At 37.7% G+C, this 24,001-nt stretch overlaps 1 protein-coding gene across 1 annotated transcript in view; it reads left to right on the top strand.

Annotated features, from left to right (window-relative positions):
- IQUB (IQ motif and ubiquitin domain containing) overlaps positions 1–24,001 on the top strand; it is a 79,847-nt gene that overhangs the window by 40,769 nt on the left and 15,077 nt on the right. Inside the window, exons 8-10 of the mRNA XM_037056493.1 lie at positions 6,425–6,600; positions 13,788–13,958; positions 18,787–18,963. Of these exons, the coding sequence (XP_036912388.1) occupies positions 6,425–6,600; positions 13,788–13,958; positions 18,787–18,963 (524 nt within the window). The remainder of the gene's footprint in view (positions 1–6,424; positions 6,601–13,787; positions 13,959–18,786; positions 18,964–24,001) is intronic.

Here is a 24,001-nt window from a genome sequence, read left to right on the forward strand (position 1 = left end):
TTGAACGGTTTTTTTTAAACCCCCCAAAATAACAGTCTTTGACTTCTATGATGGCTTATAACACTAACTTTAAGCGAAAGTTTATTTTATTATAATTTTGTTTATGTACTATTTGTGGATATTACTATGTGTTCTGTTACCCAGGTCACTTCTTCTTCTCTAACTGAATATAATTTTAGATGCTGGATACTGGACATATTTCAATAGCTATATGAAAATTCACTATTTACTGGTGATGATACAATACAGCACTAGGTCCAACCAGCAAAATTAATGAAGGTATCTCACATGCAAATTTGAGAGGCTTTAGGAATGCTGCAGTGTGTAACAGTTAAGCTTGCTCCCTATACTTGTACATCTGCCTCTTCTTTCTCCTAATTATTGACCTATACTTTGTTTTACTTTAAATTTTACTTCTATTTCCATTTGCTCTGTCAAATGAAGACAAAGGTTATTTCTAAGTTTAGTAGTTTAACAGAGAGCAGTGTTGGCGATGTGTCTGTGAAAGATCATACTCATAATTATATAACTGTACAGCAGAGTTTTACAAAATAGAGTTCTGTTACAGCAGAACTCTGTTCAAATAATGATCCAAATTCATATGTGAAGAAGCCAAAGGATACCATTGTTATTCTGTTTGATTAAGGGGTAACTATGCAAAATAATAGGAAATACGCTAAATGAGGTTCTACCTTTACTATGTATTGACAGTATTAACTTATACAGGTTACTTATTTTTAAAAATATATATTTTGCTGATTATGCTATTATAGTTCTCCCATCTTTCCTCCCCTTTGTTCCTCTCCACCCTGCACCCACCTCCTACCTGCATTCCCCTGCTTAGTTCATATCTATGGGTCATACATACAAGTTCTTTGGCTTCTCCATTTCCTATACTATTCTTACCCTCCCCCTGTCTATTTTGGACCTGCTATTTATGCTTCTTATTCCCTGTACCTTTTGCCCTGTTCCCCCATTGCCTCCCTGTTGATAATCCTCCATGCGATTCCATTTGTGTGATTCTGTTCCTGTTCTAGCTGTTTGCTTAGTTTGTTTTTGTTTTTGTTTTTAGGTTCAGTTGTTGATAGCTGTGAGTTTGTTGTCATTTTACTCTTCATGTTTTTGATCATCTTTTTTCTTAGATAAGTCCCTTTAACATAGGCTTGGTAATGATGAACTCCTTGAACTTGACCTTATCTAGGAAGCACTTTATCTGCCCTTTTATTCTAAATGACAGCTTTGCTGGATAGACTAATCTTAGATGTAGGTCCTTGCCTTTCATGACTTCAAATACTTCTTTCCAGCCCCTTCTTGCCTGCAGGGTTTCTTTCAAGAAATCAGCTAGTAATCTTATGGGCACTCCTTTGTAGGTAACTGTCTTCTTTTCTCTTGTGACTTTCAAAATTCTCTCTTTATCTTTTATCTTGAGTAATATAATTATGATATGCCTTGGTGTGTGCTTCCTTGAGTCCAACTTCTTTGGGACTCTCTGAGCTTCCTGGAAGACTATTTCCTTTGCCAGCTTGGGGAAGTTGTTATTTTTTTTAAGTAAGTTTTCAGTTTCTTTTTCCTCCTCTTGTCCTTCTGGCACCCCTGTGATTCAGATGTTGGATTGTTTAAAGTTGCCCCAGAGGTTCTTAAGCCTCTCCTCATTTTTTTGAGTCCTTGTTTCTTCATTTTGTTCTAGTGGAATGTTTATTTCTTCCTTCCGCAACAAATTGTTGATTTGAGTCCTGGTTTTCTTCCATTCACTGTTGGTTCCCTTTGTATTTTCCTTCACTTCACTTTTCATAGCCATCACTTCTTCCTCTACTTTGCAACCATAGTCAACCATTTCTGTGATCATCCTGACCACCAGTGTTTGGAATTGTGCATCTGATAGGTTGGCTTTCTCTTCATTGCTTAGTTCTGTTTTTGAAGTTTTGACCTATTCTTTCATTTGGGCCATTTTTTTTTTTTGTCTTGCTGGCCTGTTATGTAGTAAGGGGTGGAGCCTTAAGTATTCACCAGGGTGGGGCAACCAACTTTGTTTTTGTGGTGCTGTGTGTGGGAGAGGGGTCAGAGAGGGAGCAATAGTACTTAGCTCTCAGCTGGCTTTCAGTTACTTCCCCTGCTGCCCACAAGCAAATTGGGCCCTTTTGGTGCTCATTCTTGGGTGGTGGGTTTGTGTACATTCTAGGACCCTGTGGGTCTCTCCAATGAACTCTGCTGTGAGACTAGGAATTTCTCCTGCCACCACAATTCCCACAGGTTTATACATCCAGAGACTGTGAACCTTTATTTCCCTGTATTGGAACCCTGGGTTGCATGGCTTGTCTCGCCCCCCAGTTGTTCCTCCCTGTTTATCTGCATGCATGTGGGACCGCCTGATCCTCCAGCTGCCATCTTGCCACACGGGCATCCTCTCTGCCCTGGCTGCCCATCTTTGCCCTCCTACTGATCTAAATGATTTATACACATGATTTATATGAAAAATAAAAGTGAAATTTCTTGTATAAAACACATTTCTCAGTTTTCTTCTAGTCCCACAATTCTAAATTTAAACTCTCAGGTTAATAATTTTTAAGTCTGTTTTGTCATAGTTAAAATTTCCTTGTTCACAAGCTCAAGAACTTATAACATCCTTCTATTTAATACTGTAGGTTCCGTCCATGTTCTTAACACCAATATTTCAAGCTGCTGTCCTCTTGTGGTCAAGAGTGTCAATTGCATAATTTGAATTACATTGCCTAATATGAATTTTAACATTTCCTTTGAATAATCTGTCCCTTGGTTATTAAGTGAAACAATATCAACTTAACAAATGGGTTTAAGTTGCATAAATTAACATAATGAGTTCGATATAAGACTATATCCATGCAAACATGTTTGATTTTTATGTCTTTTTAAATTTTATTTTTTATTCATTAATTCATTCATTTACTTGTCCATGGACCTGAATTGTCCCTTTTACCTCGGACAGACGCAGCATAGGGGCCAGCACCACTGAGAAACCTCTCTTGGCAGCATGGACACAACTCAGCCACTTTCCTTGCCCCATTATTCTCTGCACACACCACTCTTAAGTGTTTACCTTTTTGCCTGTGGCATCTGATAGGGCCTTGCTCAGTATGTCTAGTACTGTGTTGAACTGAATCTTCTAAACTTTTTCTTTGTTTTGACTTGAGTTAACCATGTTTTCTGACTGTAATTATTATTATTTTTCATCTTAAGGTACCTTGACTTATAGCTTCTGGAGACTCCATGGGCCCAGTTCACTGATATCTGGCCCTGGGATTCTGAATCTTTTTTGGTTCTTGATGTTCAGGCTTCCAGTCTGTGATGAGAAATTTATTTATTTATTGTGGTTTGTGTTTGTTTGTTTGTTTGTTTGTTTAGTGATGAGAATTTTAAAAAGAAGGTGCATATGAGCTGGCAGTGGTGGAAATCATGTTGTACTGTTATTTTTTAATTTTCAGATTGTAATTAGATCTCAGAAATTTAAAAATGTGTATGGACTTTAAATACTGGTCTTGAACTTCCATTTTGTAGTTGAACTTCTGAATCTGGACATTCGGTCATTTGTCAAAAAATATAAGGAAATAAATGTATTTTTTCAGATGAACTGATTTATTTAATATCATTTTCTTTAAAAAATATTGATAGTTAATTGGCATTTGTTATGGGCTGAATTTTGTTCCCCTAAAACTCATATGTTGAAGTCCTAATCTCCAGTGTATCAGAATGACTGTACATGGAGATGGGGCCTTTAAAGAGATCATTAAGAATGAGTGAGGTACTCAAATTGGCTTAGGACATAAGCCAGTTTGACTGGTGTTCTTATAAAAAAAAGAGATTAGGAAACAGCCGTGCACAGAAAGAAGATCATATGAAGACACCAAAGAAGACGGCCGTCTACAAGCCTTGGAGAGGGGCCCTCAGAAGAAACTAGCTTTGCCATCATACTGATCTTGAACTTCTAACCTCCAGAACTGTGAGGAAATAAATTTCTTTTGTTTGAGTCACCCATCCCGTGGTAGTTTATTATAGCTGCCCCAGAAAACTAATATATTGTTACATTGTTTAAAATCACCCCTAAGGAATTTATTTTTTGAAAAGGGGGGCAAAATCTCTCGTTTCCCTCAATGTCTTCTATGTACAGTTCTGGAAATGGTCAAATGAGATATCAAATTTATTTTATCTCGCTGCTCCTGATTCCTGTGTTTTTCTGTTTCTTATCAGTAGCTGGAACATAGTCTATTTCTGATGCCATGTTCCATCCCTCATCACAGATTTACAGGGAGGCTGTTCATCTGATGAGGAATATCTTGCTCTTTGAGGTTGGCAGAATACCTTAAATAACACCCTAGTGGCCTAAATGCATTGCTGTACTGAAGGGTTTCTGATGTAAAACCAGGAAGTAAAAGAGTCTTGCCAGTGTCATTTAACTGTTTTCTCTCTCTGGGAATTTCCATATAATGAAATAAATATTTTATTTGTTATTTCCACAAGCAAACATTTTTTTCTCTTCTTATACTACCTTTTGGTATATGGAATTTATTCAAGTTTTAAAAGTTCCTTTTGGTTGCTACTGTTAAATGATAAACTCATCAATTATGGGTTTCCTGCACTTTTATAACATTTTCAACTCTGTAATTTACAAATCCTCTTTAGGACAAACCAGGCCATACAGTGTTTGAATGATGTATTCCTGGTGAGGGGCAGAGTAGATCCTTGTAAGGAATGTGACTGGCAAGTTCTTACCTGATCAGGATGATTTCAAAGTGAAGTTTAAGAGAAAGAAGAGATGGTCTGATAACACTATAAAATGGGATGCCGTGAAAAGCAGTGGTTAGCAGAAATAACACTACGGCTTCAGATACACACTTTTCAGTGCAAAGACTGGTATTTAAGTAACCTGGCATTTTAATAGCAGAAAAATATAATTTCTAATTAAAAAATGATATATAAATGTAGTTTATATATTCTGCACTATCCCTGTAACATGCTGGAAAACTAATCATGTCTGGAATATAACAAAGACTGAGTACGTTTTACCTGATTGAATCGTATCTAATGGCAGACAAGGGAAAGCAATCTCATATGTCAAGAAAAAATGTACCCAAAGGAAGTCTCTAAGCCTAATGGTGAAGGAAAATGTCAGGCTTTGGGGTAAAGAGAAATGGAAAGAGAAGCAGACATTCTGTTCAGGGTTTTATAGTTTCCCCAACTGGGGAGAAGCAAGGACACACGTTAGTTCCTTCAGTAAGGCGTGTGTCTTTCTCACATTAAACCTTAAAGAGTTCCTTTCACATGATAATATCTCAAAAATGGTTATTGGGTGTTATGAACTGGAAAAGAAGTGATAGAATTTTGGCATGTATAATAACCAGATATGTGAGCCAGGTTTTTTTTTTAAGTTCAGAAAAAAATAGACTTGATTCTGTGGCCACAATACACAGTTCATGAGTGTCTGAAACTTCATCATTCTGGTAATGTAATTATAAATTATCTTTATGTAAGAGGACAAAATTAGATGGCTAATTAAGTGAAGGTGGGTCTCCAGAGTAAACCAGCAAATATGCTTGCATTGAAAAGGACTGTACAAATCAAAAGATGACATACTTTTGAGAGAGAGAGAGCAGTCAAGGCCATGGACCATGGAGCCACACTGCCAGAGTTTTAGTCCTGGCTCCTCCTGGACAAGTTGCACAGGCTCTCTTTTCCTGCGTCCTTTTGTGTGAAATAAAGGATAATAGCACCCATTCACTGGTTTGTCAGGAAAGGAAATGAGTTCATACATGCAAGAAGCAACTGGGACAGAGCCTGGCACATAGTATGCAGCTGTCATTTTTATGGTCTCATTTAATTGGAAAGAGGGGACTAGGAATTGTGAGGAAACAGGAGATGAAGTAACTAGTACAGTTAAAAAACAGATCTTTCTTTCAGTGCAGCTGTAAGAATAGAAAGGACATTAAGGCAAGGTCTAGCTATAGCTTGAAGCCATGGTTCCTTTATGGATTAGGAGAGAAGAGAATGAGACTAGAAAAAGGCTGATTTGTGGGGCCAGACCATGTTCTGATGTGTTCAGGGGTGAGGGTGTTTGGGGTGAGGCTGAAGTTATGTAAACCTGCACGGATGGAGGACACACCTGCCGCCTTTGGGGAGGAATCCATGAGCGTGCTTACCTAGAGGCATACGTTGACATTCTCTGTATTGCTGTCCTTTGGCTTCTGTTTGTTTGACTACTTTTATTGTTTAGTTTCTCAGCCTCTGTTTCACCTCATTTTTTCATATATCAGATGCACACTATGGATGATTCTATTCATATAAATTTTATTTAAATTGATACAAAATAAAATACTGCTTGTCAGGATGTGATGGTAAAACAATACTCTGTAAAGATGTGGGATTTTAAAACGTGAGTCTTTCATGTTATTCCTAGTCTGGCGACAAGAAGAACTGGTACGAATTGACCAATCTTTCACTGGAGCAGAAAGGAAAGCTGCTTTGTGTGAACTTCTGGAAAAAGAGAGCCAAATTATTGCTTCTATTGGGAGACATAGATACATTGCTTCTATAGCAAACCAGGAAGCAATGGTACAAGCTTTTTTGAATAAGGTCAGTGAAGTACCAATTATTTAAATACCAGGGTAGCCTCAGTTTAAAAATGCAAAGTAACTAAAAGATTTACATTTTAAGAATTTGCATGAATTTTGTTTAGCATTTTGGTGGCATATTTTAAAAAATTCTCCCTGTTTTTTTTCTTTTTTGTGATACAGCTTTAGATTTTAACTGCAGCATGCAATGATGATTGACAAGTAACATGAAATTAACATGTTCATTCTCAGCTAAAGGGACCAATGAAGGAAGATAATGTAGATAATGTCCTTGTAACTGTTCATTTAGATTTAGTCTGGCTGTAGAAATTAAGTGAATTGAACACCCTGATAAAATGAAATATTAAGTTCACAAAATGTCTTATCTGGGGTGCCGCTGTAGTGAGCAACCTAGGGAAAATAGCTATTGATCAGTATTTTTTCTCTTGCTTACCAGGTCATTAACTGATTGGAAATTTCTGACCAAAAGGATATATGGTTATTGAAAACCATGAAAACATGTAATTTAGGGAAACACTAAAGTAATTATCCTTTTGAGGTGAAATTGCCTGTTTGATATTAAATAGCCTGTTTCCATAGTGACCACTTTCCTTTTATAAACCTGATCTTTTCCAAACAATTGAAAGCCAATCAGCTACAAGAAGAAAAAGAATGGCGTTCTTCAAGCTGTTTGCCTATAGGGATTCTAGTTGTAGGACTCCTGTTTGAGAGCATATGTTTTAAAAAACTATACTTTTTTTTTTTTACTAGAAATGCCCTCCTGTTATCTCACCATCCTCTTGTTTGATCTCAGTTTTTCTTATGGTTTGAACTACTACCTAAATCCTGGAATTACCTACAGTTCCAGGCAGTTCCAAGCTCTCTTAGAAATTTACAAAATCGAATATTCAAATGCCTATTGTCATAGCTCTTTGGATGTCCTAAGAGTCCATCTCCAGTCAACCCTGAAGCCACATCATCTCACCATTCCTTCATCCCTCACCTCTAAACTTACCCTGTTCCATAGCAGGGAACAGGGTAATTTATCTCACATAATTTATCTCTGCGAATGTTTCATCATCTACTCAGTTGCTTCAGGCAGAAAGCAGGGTGTTATTCTGTCCTAGGTGCCACCAACTTATTTGTTCTGTTACTTTAACAATCTCTTCAATTCTTTGCTTCTTCAAGTCCAAATTCCCTGCTACTGCCTGTGAGGTAGTTCTGTCATGGTACTCTGATGCTTCACATGTATCCACATTGGCCTTGTAGGCAAAGACATGAACTGCAGCTAATTTCTGTCTTGGTGGAATGCCTTGTGATCCTACTGGAACTTGCAACGAGGGGAGGCTTCTGAGGATTTGCAATGGGCAGCTCCCCTCTGTTGATCCCTTTCTCCCCTGGGAGGCTGTCATGAGACAGGGCTTATCTTGTATGTGTGAGCTTGACATTGATTTGAATAATTCTGGGTAGCCTCCTCACCTGGGTTACTTTATGTCTCCAAATTAGGCTCTTGGCCTCCAGTCTCACTTTTCAGTTCCCTGCTCCATACTTTTGCCATTGCCACAGTGACCTCATTAAATACCGCCTGCCCCTACCCCTTCTCACTGCCCTCACGGAACAAAGATTTTCATACTTGATTCTCAGAGCACCTGCCCCACCCCACTGTTGTCTCCTTGCACACTACAGCTACACTGCTCCAGCCGCGCTCAATTCCTACTCGTACATCCTCGGAAAGATCACGTGTTCTTGATGCTTTTACATCTGGTCTTACCTCTACTTGGAGCATCCTTTCCTGCCTGCCTCAGCCAGTCCCTCATCCTTCAAACAAGCTCAATCACCCTTTGTTCCAGAAAGGATCCACTTATCCCCCTACTTTGGCCTGCACTGTATGCTTTCATGAGACTGTCTCACTTCTCTCTGAGTACATCATGGTCAGTTTTTATTATATCTGTTTACAAGTCAGAATCCTTCCTAGATTCTGAGCTTCTGAAGGCCAGAGCTATTATTATCTCTGTACCCTCAAATCTTAGCACAGAGCTCATCATAGGGTATATATAAATTCTTGTGAAAGAAGGCGGGGAGGAAAAATGAGGGACAGAAATGTTGCTGTATAATTTTGTATTTCAGACATTATCAAGAAGTTATGCAATATAGATCCTGTCATTTCAAATTCTTGACTATCTTCATTTGAGAGAAGATGGGTCAACTATATTGAAGCCATCCTGTTCATATGTCTCCAGATTCAAAGTTTAATCAAACTTACTCCTTTAGCAAGTTGTTTTATGCTGAAACCAAGTTCGTCACTGGGACCTGTGTTCCTTATGTGGCTGACAGTTAGCCTTACCGAGGAGGAGAGCATGGACCCAGAGCGCGAGGTGCCTGCAGCCTCTGAGCTGCCAGTGGACAGGGAGGGTGCACTGCGCCTTCTGTAGCATTTCCCACTTGTGCTGCCTCTGCTGCTTTGTTTCCTGTTAACTATTTTAAATTCTTCTTGTAAATACTTTTATGATGTCTATTTTCCTTATGCCTTTTTACCCTGCCCCCTATCCCTACCCCAGTACTAAACATTTTTAAATTTTAAAGAGTCCAAAAGTAGATTAAGTCCGAACATATAATAGCGACTCTGGAGCCAATTGAAGACCATTACTTTTTCCTATGAATTATGTCACTCTGACCTAAGGTCTAACAGCAACAACAACAAAGATGAGATCTGGAAAATTTGGACACACGAGTTCCTATTAGGAGGGAAATTTTTTCTTTGTTTCTTTTTTTCTTAAATATTTTATTTATTATTTATCTTTTTAGAGGGGAAGGGAAGGAGAGAGGAAAGAAACATCAATGTATGGTTGCTTCTCATGCATCCCCTGCAGGGAACTGGCCCCTGCCGGAAACTGGCCTGCAACCCAAGCATGTGCCCTGACTGGGAATCGAACCGCGATCGTCTGGTTCACAGGCCCGTGCTCAATCCACTGAGCTACACACCAGCCAGGGCTCTTTGTTTCTTATAAATAACTGATAAGTTGTTAGGGTTGAATCTGAGATCCTGAAGGATCCTCAGTGTAGGGAGAATTGTTTTCTACCAGTAAAATGGAGGGGTTTTTTGTATTGCTAGGAGAAAAAGAGAGTAAAAAAGACATTTGGAAGGTAATGGAGTACAGTGTGGCTTCTTGTGACTTCTTAAGTTATATTACTAAATAAATGACATATTAAATGCAAGATGGTATTTTTTGGGTAAGAGGAGAGGGGATGCGAGAAATGACCAGGTCTTAATGTCCAGACTGATTCAGGGCAGCACACGAAGATGCGAGAGCAGAAGAGTGAAGGAAGGGTGAAAAGTTATGCAAAAGGACTTGTGGATATCAAGGGTCATGGGGATTTTTGTAGGTCATAGGTTTTGGAATTGTAGTTCTAAATCTGCAGTCACCTCAGATGATAAGCCAGTTAATCTCACCAATCCCCAGGCTAAGACTTAGAGGAAATGAACATTTTGGCTGATACAAGGGAGTTTTGCCTCAGTTTTGACCAAAGTGTATAGGACAAGGAAAGCACAACCACAGAGTGGAGCAGCTACACTCAGGGTCAATCCACAGTCCATTACAGAACCTAATCAGTGCCATCTTCAGAAATCTTGACTAATTGTGGCTTTGGGCCTGCTTTTAACCTGTTACAGTAAATTATAAAGTTTTTGTTATTTGAATATAAAATCATTTTAATCATCTTTTTGTATATGATGCTATAGTAAACATATAGAAAACAGTTAAGATAGATTTTATAGTAAGTTTTTTTGCAAATATTTATACAATGTCTGCTCTTCTTTATGTCCATCCACCTTACCACCTCAGCGCCCCCATGCCTAACATTGTCTCTGATATTCAGGAGGACTCAGTGTTGAGTTCATAAAACTTGAAGTGATTTATTAATCTGCAGTTCTTTTGATTGCTAAAGAAAAGTCTCTTTTGATTAATTCCTGAAGCTAGACAAGGTTAGTTTTTCAAATGTCAAAATTAACAACCAGAGCCATAATACAGTTTTTAAGAACCACATTTTGCACCAAAATACATAGATATGTAAAGAGAACATTTTCTTTACTATACTTAACTTCGGAGAATAAAATTCTATGTTGTGGTTTTGGTTGAACTTCACTGAATCTAAATAGTATGCAGATTATTGAACTAATATTTTGTATCTTTTTATCCTGAACATAGACTTTCTCTGGTTGTCCAATCAGAGGCTTTGAACCAGTCATCCATTATTAAGTCTATACTAAACCTTCATTCTCCTTAAGAGAATTGATCTGAAGATTTTTTTAAAGCATTAATTCAATAATTTATACTCTTAACACAACAAACATGGACTTCCACTAGTTATCAAATGTTAAAAACTCAACAAGTTCAACAAAGATGAAGAAATTCAGGTCAAGAAATCTGAACAAAAAGTCATCAGCCAGTTTCTAATATATCTTGGATGCTTTTTCCCAACGGTGTAAAGAGACCACTTGCATTTTTGTAGGAGGCTTTCTTTAGAGTCAAGGTCATTTATTTCTTTGATTCTCTTTGATTTGCACGCCACTTCTCATAATCACAAGTACTCAGGTGTCCAACACCTAACGGGGCAGAAAAATCAACAGACTGTTGCCTCTCTCTGAGCACCACACTACACAGGGGTGTCCTCTGTAGATGAACAAAACCCCTTTGTTATGGAAAAGAAAAGTTGATCACTGCCCAGTAGCTTTGGGTGGGTTACAGTTATTCTTAATTTGTGCCCTCAAGGACTTGAGTATTAATTTAGGAGAAAGAAAAACCCTCCTCTCTCAATGTAGTCATTTCTTCTCTTTTGTGGAAGCCTGGTGCTCTTGAGATTGTGTTCTCTCCACCTTTCCTTCCCTGAAATACGTCTTCCTGTGACTCTTCTGTTTCCCTCCTCCAGACTCTGTGCTGTCTCATTTGTTGGCAGCTAAGTGGAATTTATTATGTTCCTGTTTCTGAATCAATTTAAGAACAAGATTGCTGTACACCTCTTAGTACCACCAAAGCATTCAAAGAAAAGAGGAAATAGGAAAGAAAGATCAACAAAGTTGACATTTTCCTGCATCATGTAAAAAAAAATCTTAAGGCCTGAAATTAAAGAAGCTTAGATTTGGAGACCAGATTATCAGTGTTGGTAGAAATGAATCCAAGTATAAAAAGCTTTGCCAACAGATCTTTATAACTTCTCAGTGCTAACATTAAGGAACTTGAACTTCAAATCTAGGGTTCTTTTGTATCACTCAGCTCCTTTTCCTCTGGCTAACTCCTGGTTTTTCTTCAGGTTTTATCTTAGATACTATTTTTTTTTCCAGCAGCTAACTGCTTCATAGCAATCTGTAGTTACCTATTTACCTGCAGTCATCAAACATAATTATCCATCTTTAGTTTCTTATTTTCTTATCTTTACATCCCATTAGATCTGAGAGTTCTTGAAATCAGGATAGTATTTTATCTACTAGGTACCTAATGGTACATTTAATAGAGCCAGCCCTGAGGAAAACTGCATGCAAAATTAGACTTTTGAATATTGCAGTACAAATTTAGCTTAAGATTGTTTGTTCCTTAAAACTTTTGGAAAGAGCTTTGAAACAAGCATTAAATCTCGATAACATTCTGAGGCTGACTCCAAACATGGTTATAGTCAATTTAAAGCAATTTTTTATTTCTAAGTGATAATTATTAAATGATAAAACACTTTATTATTGAGCTATTTCCCTTTTATAATTCTTAGTAAATTTTACTTAATTCTGTCAGCCCACTAACATTACATTATTTAATAGTAGATTTATGCTTTAAAATATAAGTTAATTATAGGGCTGAAGCTTCTCACTTGCTAAATTAAAACTAAAACTGAGAATCTAAAGTTTCTGATTCATTTTGGCCTTCCTCAGAAAATGATACCATTACTTTGAAAGCATATGAAATGTAGTTGCTTTTCAAGTTTACTTTGTAGTTCTCAATATAATTTAGCTAATATGAAATAAAAAAATTCAAGGTAAATTGATGCTTAACTAAAAATTCCTCATAATACTGTCATTCCAAACATGTCTTTACATTATTTCTTTATTTGGCTAGTCTACATTCTTGATGATTTGTCCCAGTACATGGTGTTCTACTTAAATTTTAAATGAAATTAAATCTAAGATTGAAATGGTTGTACATATGGCGTGAATTGAACTACAGCTCTCCAAAGGAATTACCAAACAGCCTCCAGTATTTGAACAGTTCGTAGTCATGATAACATAGCCTTGTTTGAAAGAAACTGGGCAGCTTTATACTATAAAGTGGAAGAGCAAATAGATCGTGAGTTTTCGTGGGAAAGTTTCCAGGTGAATGCGCCTCACAGGAGGGAACAGAAGCAGTGGCAAACACAGGCTAGTCATCCTCACCAGAGATTGTGCTGATGTCCCGAGTCTGCAGAGCACTTGTTCCACCTCCTGTCTCTGGTGTCTGAATGCTTAACCTGGAAGTACTTGGAGGAGCTTCAGGGCAAGTGAACTCTATTTTTAACCCGCAGTTCAGGGGGTGGGCTAGTTGGGAGGTACCCTGCCAGATTTGGAAATAGAAAGTGAGAATCTTAGCCTTCTTCAGGGAGTGGGGGACAACAGCACTGCTAAGATAGCTAAATAAAGCGGTTTCTCTATGGACATCTGCTGTGTGAAGAACTATGAACTTATTATAGATTGATTAATCTAGGAAACAGAACTATAACTCACACAGTTCTTTATATCTTTAGGCTTAACACATTAAGGATTGTAACAATTACTCCACGAATGTTGTTTTCAATTGGCAAAGCATGATCAAGACACATTTCACAACTCACTATAATTAAACCATGCAGATGACTTTTAAAAACATTCTCAATAGCATGGTTTTCCCCAAGGGGGTAATGAATCATTTCATGTGCCTTTCAAGCCATTCAACATACTTGCTAGTACAAATTAGCAAATCCTGAATCCTATAAATGTGTCTATATTTTATACACTGAAGAACTCTTTCATATTTTGATTTTCCCTCATATGCCTTACTCTCCCATACTGTATAAAATTTTCAATTAATTTTCTTTTAGTGATACTTTTACTTATAAAGCACATGATATTAAAGTAGAGAAACTTTTATCAGAAAGACCAAAATTATTTTTAGCCTTTAACTAACTGATAATTATAAACATATTATTTTTAAGTGTTCAGCTCCAAAGAAATGGAGAAGATTAGATGGGAAAATAATTGAGATGGATACACAGTTCACTATCAGAGCCAGAGAGCTACAAAACATCTATAAATGCATTATTCTAAAAAATCTCTCTCAAGATGAGAGGCTGGATGTACTGTTGACACTTAAACATACTGTGAAGGTATGTTACCTTTCTCTTACTTTTGGGTATCAATAAAAACTTAAATACTAAAATAAGCAAGATGTTTGTATTAAGTGATTATAAAGATGATTAATAAATGTTTATGTACATTTTATTTTGTCAACAACTATATTGTTTTGGTATAATTTGGGGAGGGTATGGTTTATGCATTAATATATATCTAAAAGTTCTCAAGGTATATATTATGACATAATGTAAATACGCACAATGAATATTCTGAATGTAAATATATTTTATATATGCGCAGTGAATCAAATATATGCAAATATATGACATGGGATTAATACTCAGTTCAATAAAATAGCTACTACTATCTATGTATTTTGACAAAAATTTTATTTTAGCAATTTTATTTTATTTTATTTTTTTTTAATTAAACATCTTTTTTTTAAAGATTTTATTTACTTATTTTTAGAGGATAAGGGAAGGAGAGAGAAATATCAATGTACGGTTGCTTCTCGTGGGTCCCCTGCTGGGAACTGGCCTGCAACCTAGGCATGTGCCCTGACTGGGAATCGAACCGTGGTTATATTTTAGCAATTTTAAAGCAGCATCAGTGTAGGCATTTTTGTCTTTTTTCTCCCTCAGTTATTGATTTTCTATGTTTTAGTCCTGCTTTTAATGAAAATGAAACATGTGTCACAGGTCAAGTTTCCAAGAAATGAGGAGATTTGTGTGCAGGAAGTTTCTTGGAGAGTGCTCTTAAGAGTAACTCTTATGAGGAATTAGAGAAAGCAGATTGGTTCTCTTTTGGGGGAAAAAAGAAAAATTAAACTCGGGTGCAATATCAGCAATGATTTCAGCCAGTCTCATGGGAACCTCTGAAACTGCAGACTCCTGAGTTGTCCTTAATTGAGGTGGGGGCTGGAGTTTTACTCTCACATTGCCCATTTACCAAATGTGGCTTGTCCCCAGGAAAGAGGTGTGATTTTTGTTTTGCTTCATTTTCCCTTTAATCTTATATTTGTAACTTAAGTGAGTTTTTTCTGAACAGTTTAGAAAAACCAGAACATTCTATTACCATGATTCCAGGTTGTGAACATACCGGTGCACTGACTACACATCACCATAACAATCCCTCAAGTCAAAGCAGTCAGTGTATAAGAGTCTGGGGAACAAAGGGCTGCACTGGCCAATACCCTCAGGGAAGCTCACATTTGCTGCCAGGCCTAGCATGGTTGGAGTCCGGCGAACATCTCTCTGAACAGCCCGGGTTGGGCTTGAGTGATCTGGGTTTGGGGAAGGTGTTAGTTTCCTTGGTACCCAGAGGTCTAACCCTCTCTGCTGGTCTTTTCCATCAGTGTCCAAGAAGGGAAGGGGATAGAGGAGAGGAGATGATTTATAATGCTGTCTACTGCACTCATCCTTAAATGTGAGTTTGAATGAGGCATCTGTCTTCACCAGAAAGCAGTTCTCAGAAAGGGACTCTGTTGAGAGTGTCCCTTTCTGAGAGTGTAAACCAGTAGTGGGGGGTGGGGGGCGTGAGTACGGCAGGTCTGAGCACAGCATACACTGCATGTGCTGCTGTTTGGACCCACTGGCTTCATGTTCTAAGTTTTGGGAGCAGCTCCTCTGCATTGAGGCAGGCCCTTTTTTCCTGGGGAAGATTGTAAGGGCAAGGTGGATAGGTAACTACAGCTCCTATTGTCATTGTCCTTAAGGCCGTGACATATATACTTGTCCCTTTCCTCTGCTACCTGTTTTAGATTGCCCCACCCTCAAGTAGCACCTTTACTGATCTAGGTGGCCTACCTGTTGGGGTGACTCACACCTTGAGAGATCTAGACCATAGATCACAATGTTCTTTTCAGACTGAGGCTACTAGATTTATTGTCAGAATTAGGCAAGGGTGTACCAAGAAATACCCATAACCCAGGTGCCAAAAATATTCTTCCTTGTCCCCATTGGGTCATAACAGCCCTACTGCCTTTGAAAGATCACGGTTGATTACCTTTATAGACATGTAGCACTTTTCTTGTCCTAGGTCATTTGGCCTAAGGAACCCAGGCATTAGATGGAGTTTAACGTTTAATAAGACTCTTGCTGTGTCCACTGCTAGAAACATTTTCCCTCCAGGAATTAAGACTTCCAACTTTAAAGAGCACAGAGTTGCAGGAACAGGAAGCAAAAATTCCCCAAATAGTAAGTGGAGCCACTTCTATTTCCACCCTCTTGGTTTCCAGGGTGGAGCTTCTACTTAGTCTTCCCTATCACATTAGTTCAAGAAGTCAAGGGAAAGGGGGGCCTTGGCAACTACCAAGTATTCCACTCCAATAATCTATTTAAGAATTAGGGAAATGAACACTGGGTGCGTCTCTGAACCCAGGGGGCCTATTGTGAGCTAAACATAGGTAAGGATTCCTTTTATTTATTTATTTATTTATTTATTTATTTATTTATTTGGTTGGTTGTTTTTATTCCCATATACCTTCATTCAGGGTGCTGGGCCTTTATTCCCCCACACTGATTAGTCATTTCATTCAGGGTATTCCAGGAAAGAACGCATGACCTTGAATGAGGAAATTATTTTAAATTGATGGCAGCTACTTTGCAGCCAATAGGGCTTTCTTTAGCTGAAGGCAATCTGGAGAGAGGCTCAGCTGAGAGTGGCCAGCGGCCAGCCCCATCGGCAGCTCGGAGCCTGAGTGCGTTGGTTCTGAAGTGGGGGTAATCCAGATAGCAGCACATCATAGCATTCACTGTGACGAATGTCTTCTGTGTTCCTAATTAAAGGAGGAAAACCCAAGTATCATTAGGACCACTGGTGTAGCTCTAATATCTTATAGCTCAAATTGAAGGCAATATTGGGCATACGTTATTGTCAATATAGGTAAATTAAATGGGCAATTCAGCTAAAAATATTTGGCTTCTGAAAAAGGTTTTGAGTTCACTAAATTTATAAGATGCTTGCCAGATGCCACCTTCAGTTCATGGCATAAAAATATAAGTTGTTTCTGAATTATTGTCTGTGATAACTATTATAAAGTTCGTACATAGACGGTAGATTGGGTAACTACATGGTGCACCTATTTTGGTCATCAGTAAGAGCCACATTGCTAGAGCATGTAGATACAGCTATCCAAGTGATAATCAGCAGCTCACTATAAACAGCTGAGAAATTGTCAGCCATATATAGATCTATCTATGAGAATCTTGTGATTACAGTCTAAGAATTTGATGAGTATAACTCTTAGATACTTCATGTGGGTTCTTTGCTTCGTAATTGTATAGAACTCTCATTCTCTTAAGAAACAAGCAAAACGCATAAAGTTCTTAAGAATTAAGTAAATGAGTAGAATGGTTCTTCTTGGGAGACAAGTCTCTTGCGTTTCTGCCCATCTTGAGAGCAGAGGCATTGAGTGCCTTTGTCCTGGACCACCCTTTCAAATACGTTTGTACAGTGACTAGCCTTGGGATATAGAGATGGTTAGGAAGAGAGGGAGGAACAGAAAATCCAGAGGTGGAATGTAACCTAAGCATGATATCTATAGAGGGCAGTGGAAAGACCATGTGGAAAAAAGAAAGTGCAGGTAGGGAATGTGGTAGAAATATTCTTACCTGACATGATTATGACCATTATCTGGTTATTTAAAAACCCAAAGACAGCTCATAAAAGATAAATTGTGCATCTCTTAAACAGTATATTTAAGCTGTTATATCCACATGTATTCACTTATGGCTGTGCAACCTTAAATAAGTAATTTAATATTTCTGGAAATCAGTTTTAATTAATTTATAAAATTAGTTGCTTTGAGGATATAAATATGTGTGCATACATATATAATATCAGATAAAAATCTCTATTATGTGTTAGTGCTTACAAATAGGGAACCCTTAATAAATAACAGGTATTATTTTGATGACAATTACTAATATAGACCAGTGAATTTTAAACCTGAGTACACATTCAAATTACCTGGACAGCCTGAAAAACAGAGAGAGAAAGAGAATGACAGACAGATCCACACACATACACATAAATTATGAGAATAAATGATTAGGAATAGTATCTAGGTCCCACTTCAGAGCAGTGAGATAAGATGCTCAAGTGGGAGAGTGATGCTAAAATCTCTTCAGGTCCTTCTACTGTGCCTTCAGGGTCAAGAACCATTGATGCAGACTCATGTATTAGCTATGCCAAATGTATATTAAAAAGTACAGAAGAGTATTGTTTTATTGTTGCTGACTTTACCTTTTGACTTATTCATTCACACTATCTTTCTCATGGTCCTCTGTTGGGCAATTGAAACAACTTCTATTTGACTACTTATAAATCCTTCTACCTTAATCATTTAACTCTTACCTGGGTGTTCTAAATCAAACACACTCACTTCTATTACTTTATTAAAATTATTGTGAATTATAGTAACATGCAGATAATATCTATGATTTTGTGCCTTGATTCTCCTGATTGACATTACTTTGTAAGATTGAAAATGTAGTTCATTTATTTCCTTACATTAGAGAATATTCTGGCATATAAATAAGCCATCATTTATTTATGTTATTGATTTATTTATGGCTTTTTAGTTGTTTCTACTTGGGGCTACTGTGAACAATGACTCAACCCGCATGTTTTTCTAAACACATAAGAGTAGAATTGCTGGATGGTAGATTATGCATATATTAAACTCTACTAGATATTGTCATTTCTTCCAAATTAGTTGTGCCAATTTATACTTCTATCAGTGATGTTTCATTCTTAGCGATGTTTTCTTCTAGACTCAAGTTTCATTTCTTTGTGTGGTAATTTCAAAAACGGACTGACTTTTAGAATTTTATACTAAGTATTTTGTGTCTTATATAGGAACATGAATGTACACTGACTCAGGAAATTCTAGAATTGATTGACAGAGAGGTTGACCTCATGATGAGAGGCGTCAAACAAGAAAACCTTGAGGGACTCAGAAAAAGAATTGCAACGCTATTTTTTCATTACATCAAAACACCTCTGTTTAATCCAGAAGTTTCAAGACACCTTAAGGTACGCTATTTTTTCCCTATATTCCTTTCTCAAATTTTTAATATGTACTATTATAAATAGAAGTATATTCAAATTTTGCTTTAACATTTCACTTGGGGTCCATGAGGGAGATCATCTTATTGTGAAATTTCTTTTTTAAATATATTTTATTGATTATGCCATTACAGTTGTTCTAATTCCGCTCCTTCATTCCCCTCCACCCTGCACACCCCTCCCCCACCATTCCTACCCTTTAGTTTATGTCCACGTGATTCAAGTTCTTTAGATACTATATTTCCCCTACTATTCTTGCCCTCCCCCTTGTCTGTTTTCTACCTACCATCTATGCTACTTATTTTCTGTACCTTCTCCCCCCTTCTCCTCCTACTCCCCCGTAGCTAACCCTCCATGTGGTCTCCATTTCTATGGTTCTGCTCCTGATCTAGCTGTCTGCTTAGTTTGCTTTTGTTTTAGGTGTGATTGTTAATAACTGTGAGTTTGCTGTCCTTTCACCGTTCATGTTTTTTATCTTCTTTTTCTTATATAAGTCCCTTTAACATTATACATCACAAGGGCTTGGTGATGATGAACTCCTTTAACTTGATCTTATCTGAGAAGCACTTTATCTGCCCTTCCATTCTAAATGAAAGCTTTGCCGGATAGAGCAATCTTGAATGTAGGTCTTTGGATTTCATGATTGGAATACTTCTTTCCAGACCCTTCTTGCCTGTAAGGTCTCTTTTGAGAAATCCACTGACAGTCTGATGGGAGCTCCTTTGTAGGTGACTGTCCCCTTATCTCTTGCTGCTTCTAGGATTCTCTCCTTCATTTTAGTCTTGGCTAATGTAATTATGATGTGCCTTGGTGTGTTCCTTCTTGTGTCCAACTTCTTTGGGACTCTCTGAGCTTCCTGGATTTCCTGGAAGTCTATTGCCTTTGCCAGACTGGGGAAGTTCTCCTTTATTATTTGTTCAAATAAGTTTTCCACTCGTTGCTGTTCCTCTTCCCCTTCTGGTACCCCTATAATCTGGATGTTGGAACGTTTCAAGATGTCCTGGAGGTTCCTAAGCCTCTCCTCATTTTTTTGAATTCTTGTTTCTTCATATTTTTCTGTTTGGTCATTTTTTTCTTCCTTCTGGTCCACTCCATTGATTTGAGTCCCAGTTTCCTTCCCATCACTATTGGTTTCCTGTGCATTTCCCTTCATTTCAATTAGTTTAGCCGTCATTTGTTCTAATTTGTGACTAAAATTGACCAGTTCTGTGAGCATCCTGATCACCAGTATTTTGAGCTGTGCATCTGAGAGGTTGGCTATTTCTTGGTCGCTTAGAATTATAGGCTCTGAGGCTTTGAGGTGTTCTTGAGTCATAATGTTTGGTCTGTTCTCACCTGTTATGTTTGAGGAGCGGAGCCCTAGGTGTTCACCAGGGCCGGGCCACTCAGTGGCTGGGTTGTGATGCTGTATGTGGGGGCGAGGTCCAAGAGGGGCAATGGCGGTCCCCTCTGGTGCTTCCCGCCGCTGGAGCTTGTGTGGTCTGTCTCACTGCTCGCTTCTTCGCCGGTTTATCTGCACGCGAATGTGTGGCCGTGGTCAGCCTGCCGCCTTATGCCCTCACTGGGTCCGCCCGTTGCTACCCCACGCCTGGGATCCTTTCACAGCTGCCTGCACGCCTGGGTCGGGAGATCTTTCCTGCCCTACCTCGCTCCACTGCTGGCTCCCCCCTCTTACTGGTCTGGGTGAATGATTTGTTGTCGGACTTTCGTATAGTTCAGTTTTCTGTGTTTTGGCTGCGTTTTTGTTACTGAAACTTTGTTGATTTTAAACTTGATTGTGCAAGGAGGCACAGTGTTTCCACCTACACCTCCATCTTGGCGGAAGTCTGAAATTTCTTTTGAATGATTATTTTTTAGGTTGATGTATTAAACTTATTTATTTAACTTCTTCTATGTCTGCATTTCCAACCTTCAGTTTTTTCCTAATCTCTGAACCAAATTTCCACTTGAATAATGCTCTATGTTAAATGTATTGTGATCTCTCACACCTTCATGCTTTTGCATGTACTGGTGCGTTCCCCTGGAATGCTGTTTCGACCCTTCACCCAGCCAACTCCTGATCAGTTTTTAAGACTTGATTCATATATCCTCTCCTTCATGAGGCCTCGGAGATCCTGGATCTCTGAGATTCTACATGCTCTTGTTTGTGTCCCCTTAGAATACTTATCACATAGTTTTAATTATTACTAGACAAATCCATGCAGCTCTCCTGAGAGAAATTCAAATGTAACATGTATTTGAATTAAACTTTCTTCTTCAACTCTACCATGTTTGGGCTTCACTAGGGATTTTGCTCTCTGTCCTTATTGTGTTTTTTTAATTGTTGTTCTATTACAGTTGTCCCAGTTTTCCCCTGTTACTCTCTCCTGCCCTGCCCCCCACTCAATTTCCACCCTGTTGTCCATGTTCATGGGTCATTTATACTGGTTCTTTAACTAGACCCTTCTCCTTCTTTCCTCCTTTGTACCCCTCCTCCCACATCTCTGGTCCCTGTCAGTTTATTCCTTATTTTCATACCTCTGGTTCTATTTTGCTTGTTTCTTTGTTTTGTTCATTAAGTTCCATTTACAAGTTATATCCTAGAGTATTTGTCTTTTGCCACCTGGCTTATTTCACTTAGCATAATGCTCTCCATTTCCACACATGCTGTCACAAAAGATAGTTCTTTCTTTCTGCTGCATAGTATTCCCTTGTGTAAATGTACCACAGTTTTTGATCCACTGATTTACTGATGGGCACTTAGGCTGTTTCCAGCACTTGCCTATGGTAATTAATGCTGCTATGAACATTGGGGTGCTTAGGATCTTTTGGATTGGTGTTTCAGGATTCTCAGGGTATAATTCCAGCAGTGGAATTGCCAGGTCAAAAGACAGTTCCATTTTTAGTTTTTTGAGGAAATCCTATACTGTTTTACACAGTGGCTGCACCAGTCTGCATTCCCACCAAAAGTGCACTAAGGTTTCCTATTTTCTACACCCTCACCAGCACTTGCTGTTTGTTGATTTGTTAATAATGGCCATTCTGACTGGTGTGAAATGGTATCTCATTGAGTGTGTTTTTTAATTTTTTAAATTTAATTCTTATCATTGTGGTTTTAATTTGCATTTCTCTGATGGCTGGTGACATTGAGCGTATTTTTAAGTGTCTATCAGCCCTTTGTATGTCCTCCTTGGAGAAGTGCCTATTCAGGTCCTTTGCCCATTTTTAAATTAGATTGTTTTGCCTTCCTGGTGTGGAGTCATGTGAGTTCTTTATATATTTTGGAGAGCAATCCCTTGTCTGAGATATTGTTGGCAAATGTTTCCTCATACAGTTGGCTACGATTTCATTTTGATGATGTTTTCTTTAGCTGTGTAGAAGTTTTTTAATTTGATGTAGTCCCGTTTGTTTATTCTTTCATTTATTTCCCTTGCCCTAGGGGTCATATTGGTGAAAATATTGCTGTGTGGGATATCTGAAACTTTCTTGCATGTATTCTCCTCTAGGACTTTTATGGTATCACAGCTTATGTTTAAGTCTTTTATCCATCTTGAATTTGTTCTGGTGTATGGTATAAGTTGGTGCCCTAGTTTCATTTTTTTTCTTTTTTTTTTTGCATATAGCTGTCCAGCTCTCCCAACACCATTTGTTGAAGAGGTTATTTTTACTCCAGTCTATGCTTCTACCTCCTTTGTCAAGTATTAATTGACCATTAAGACATGGGTGTATTTCTGGGCTCTCTATTCCATTCCATTGGTCTATGTGTCTGTTCTAATGCCAGTACCAGACTGTTTTTATTACAGTGGCTTTGTAGTATAGTTTGATATCAGGTATTGTAATCCCACCTACTTTGTTCTTATTTCTCAAAATTGCTGAAACTATTGGGGTCATTTTTAGTTCCATATTAATTTTTGAAATATTTGTTCTAAATCTGTGAAATATGTCATTGGTATTTAGGGATTGCATTGAATCTATAGATTGCATTGGGTAGTATGGGCATTTTAATGATGTTGATTATTCCAATCCATGAACATGGTACATACCTCTTTTTGTTTGTATCTTCCTTGATTTCTTTCATCAGTTTTCTGTGGTTTTCTGAGTGCAGGATTTTTACCTCCTTAGTTAAATTTATTCCTAGGTACTTTACTTTTCTTGTTGCTATAATAAATGAATTTTTTCCCCTAGTTTCTGTTTCTGAAATTTATTATTGGTGTACAAAAATGCCTTCAATTTCTGAATATTGAGTTTGTATCCTGCTGTTTTGCCAAATTCACTTACTGTGTATAATGTGCACCCACATATTTGACCCAAACTTTCAGGAAAAAAATCTTTAATTTTAATTTTTATATTCAATTATTTATTTATTTATATTTAGATACTTGCTTTTTGTATTAAAATAATTTTAGCATTTATTTTTGAATATATTATGCTACAAAAATTTTATGTAACAAATAATTACAAAACACAAGAACAGATATAAGGTATTTAAGGTACTACCAATGTATAATGCACATCCTTATTTTTCCCTCAAAACTTTGGGCAAAAAACTGCACATTACAGGAAAATATGGCATTAGGTTGAGTAGCTTTTTGGTGGAGTCTGTAGGGTTTTCTATGTACACTACTATGTCATCTACAAATAACGACAGTTATACTTCCTCCTTTCCAATTTGGATGCCTTTTATTGCTTTTCCTTTTCTGATCACTGTGGCTACAACTTCCAATACTGTGTTGAATAAAAGTGGTGAAAGTGGACATCCTTCTCTTGTTCCTGACCTTATAGGGAAAACTTTTAGTTTTTGCCCATTGAATATGATACCCCCTACAGGTTGCTCTTATATGGCCTTTATTTATTTGAGGTATGCTCCCTCTATTCCCTCTTTGCTGAGTGTTTTTATCATAAATGGGTGCTGTACTTTATCAAATGCTTCTTCAGTATCTATTGATATGATCATGTGATTTTCTTTTATTTTGTTTATGTGGTGTATTGTGTTTATTCATGTGTAAATATTACACCATCCTTGCAT

The sequence above is a fragment of the Sturnira hondurensis genome, unplaced genomic scaffold, assembly GCF_014824575.4.
Source record: "Sturnira hondurensis isolate 20B ecotype Veracruz unplaced genomic scaffold, ASM1482457v3 Scaffold0008992, whole genome shotgun sequence".
Classification (NCBI taxonomy): Eukaryota; Metazoa; Chordata; class Mammalia; order Chiroptera; family Phyllostomidae; genus Sturnira; species Sturnira hondurensis.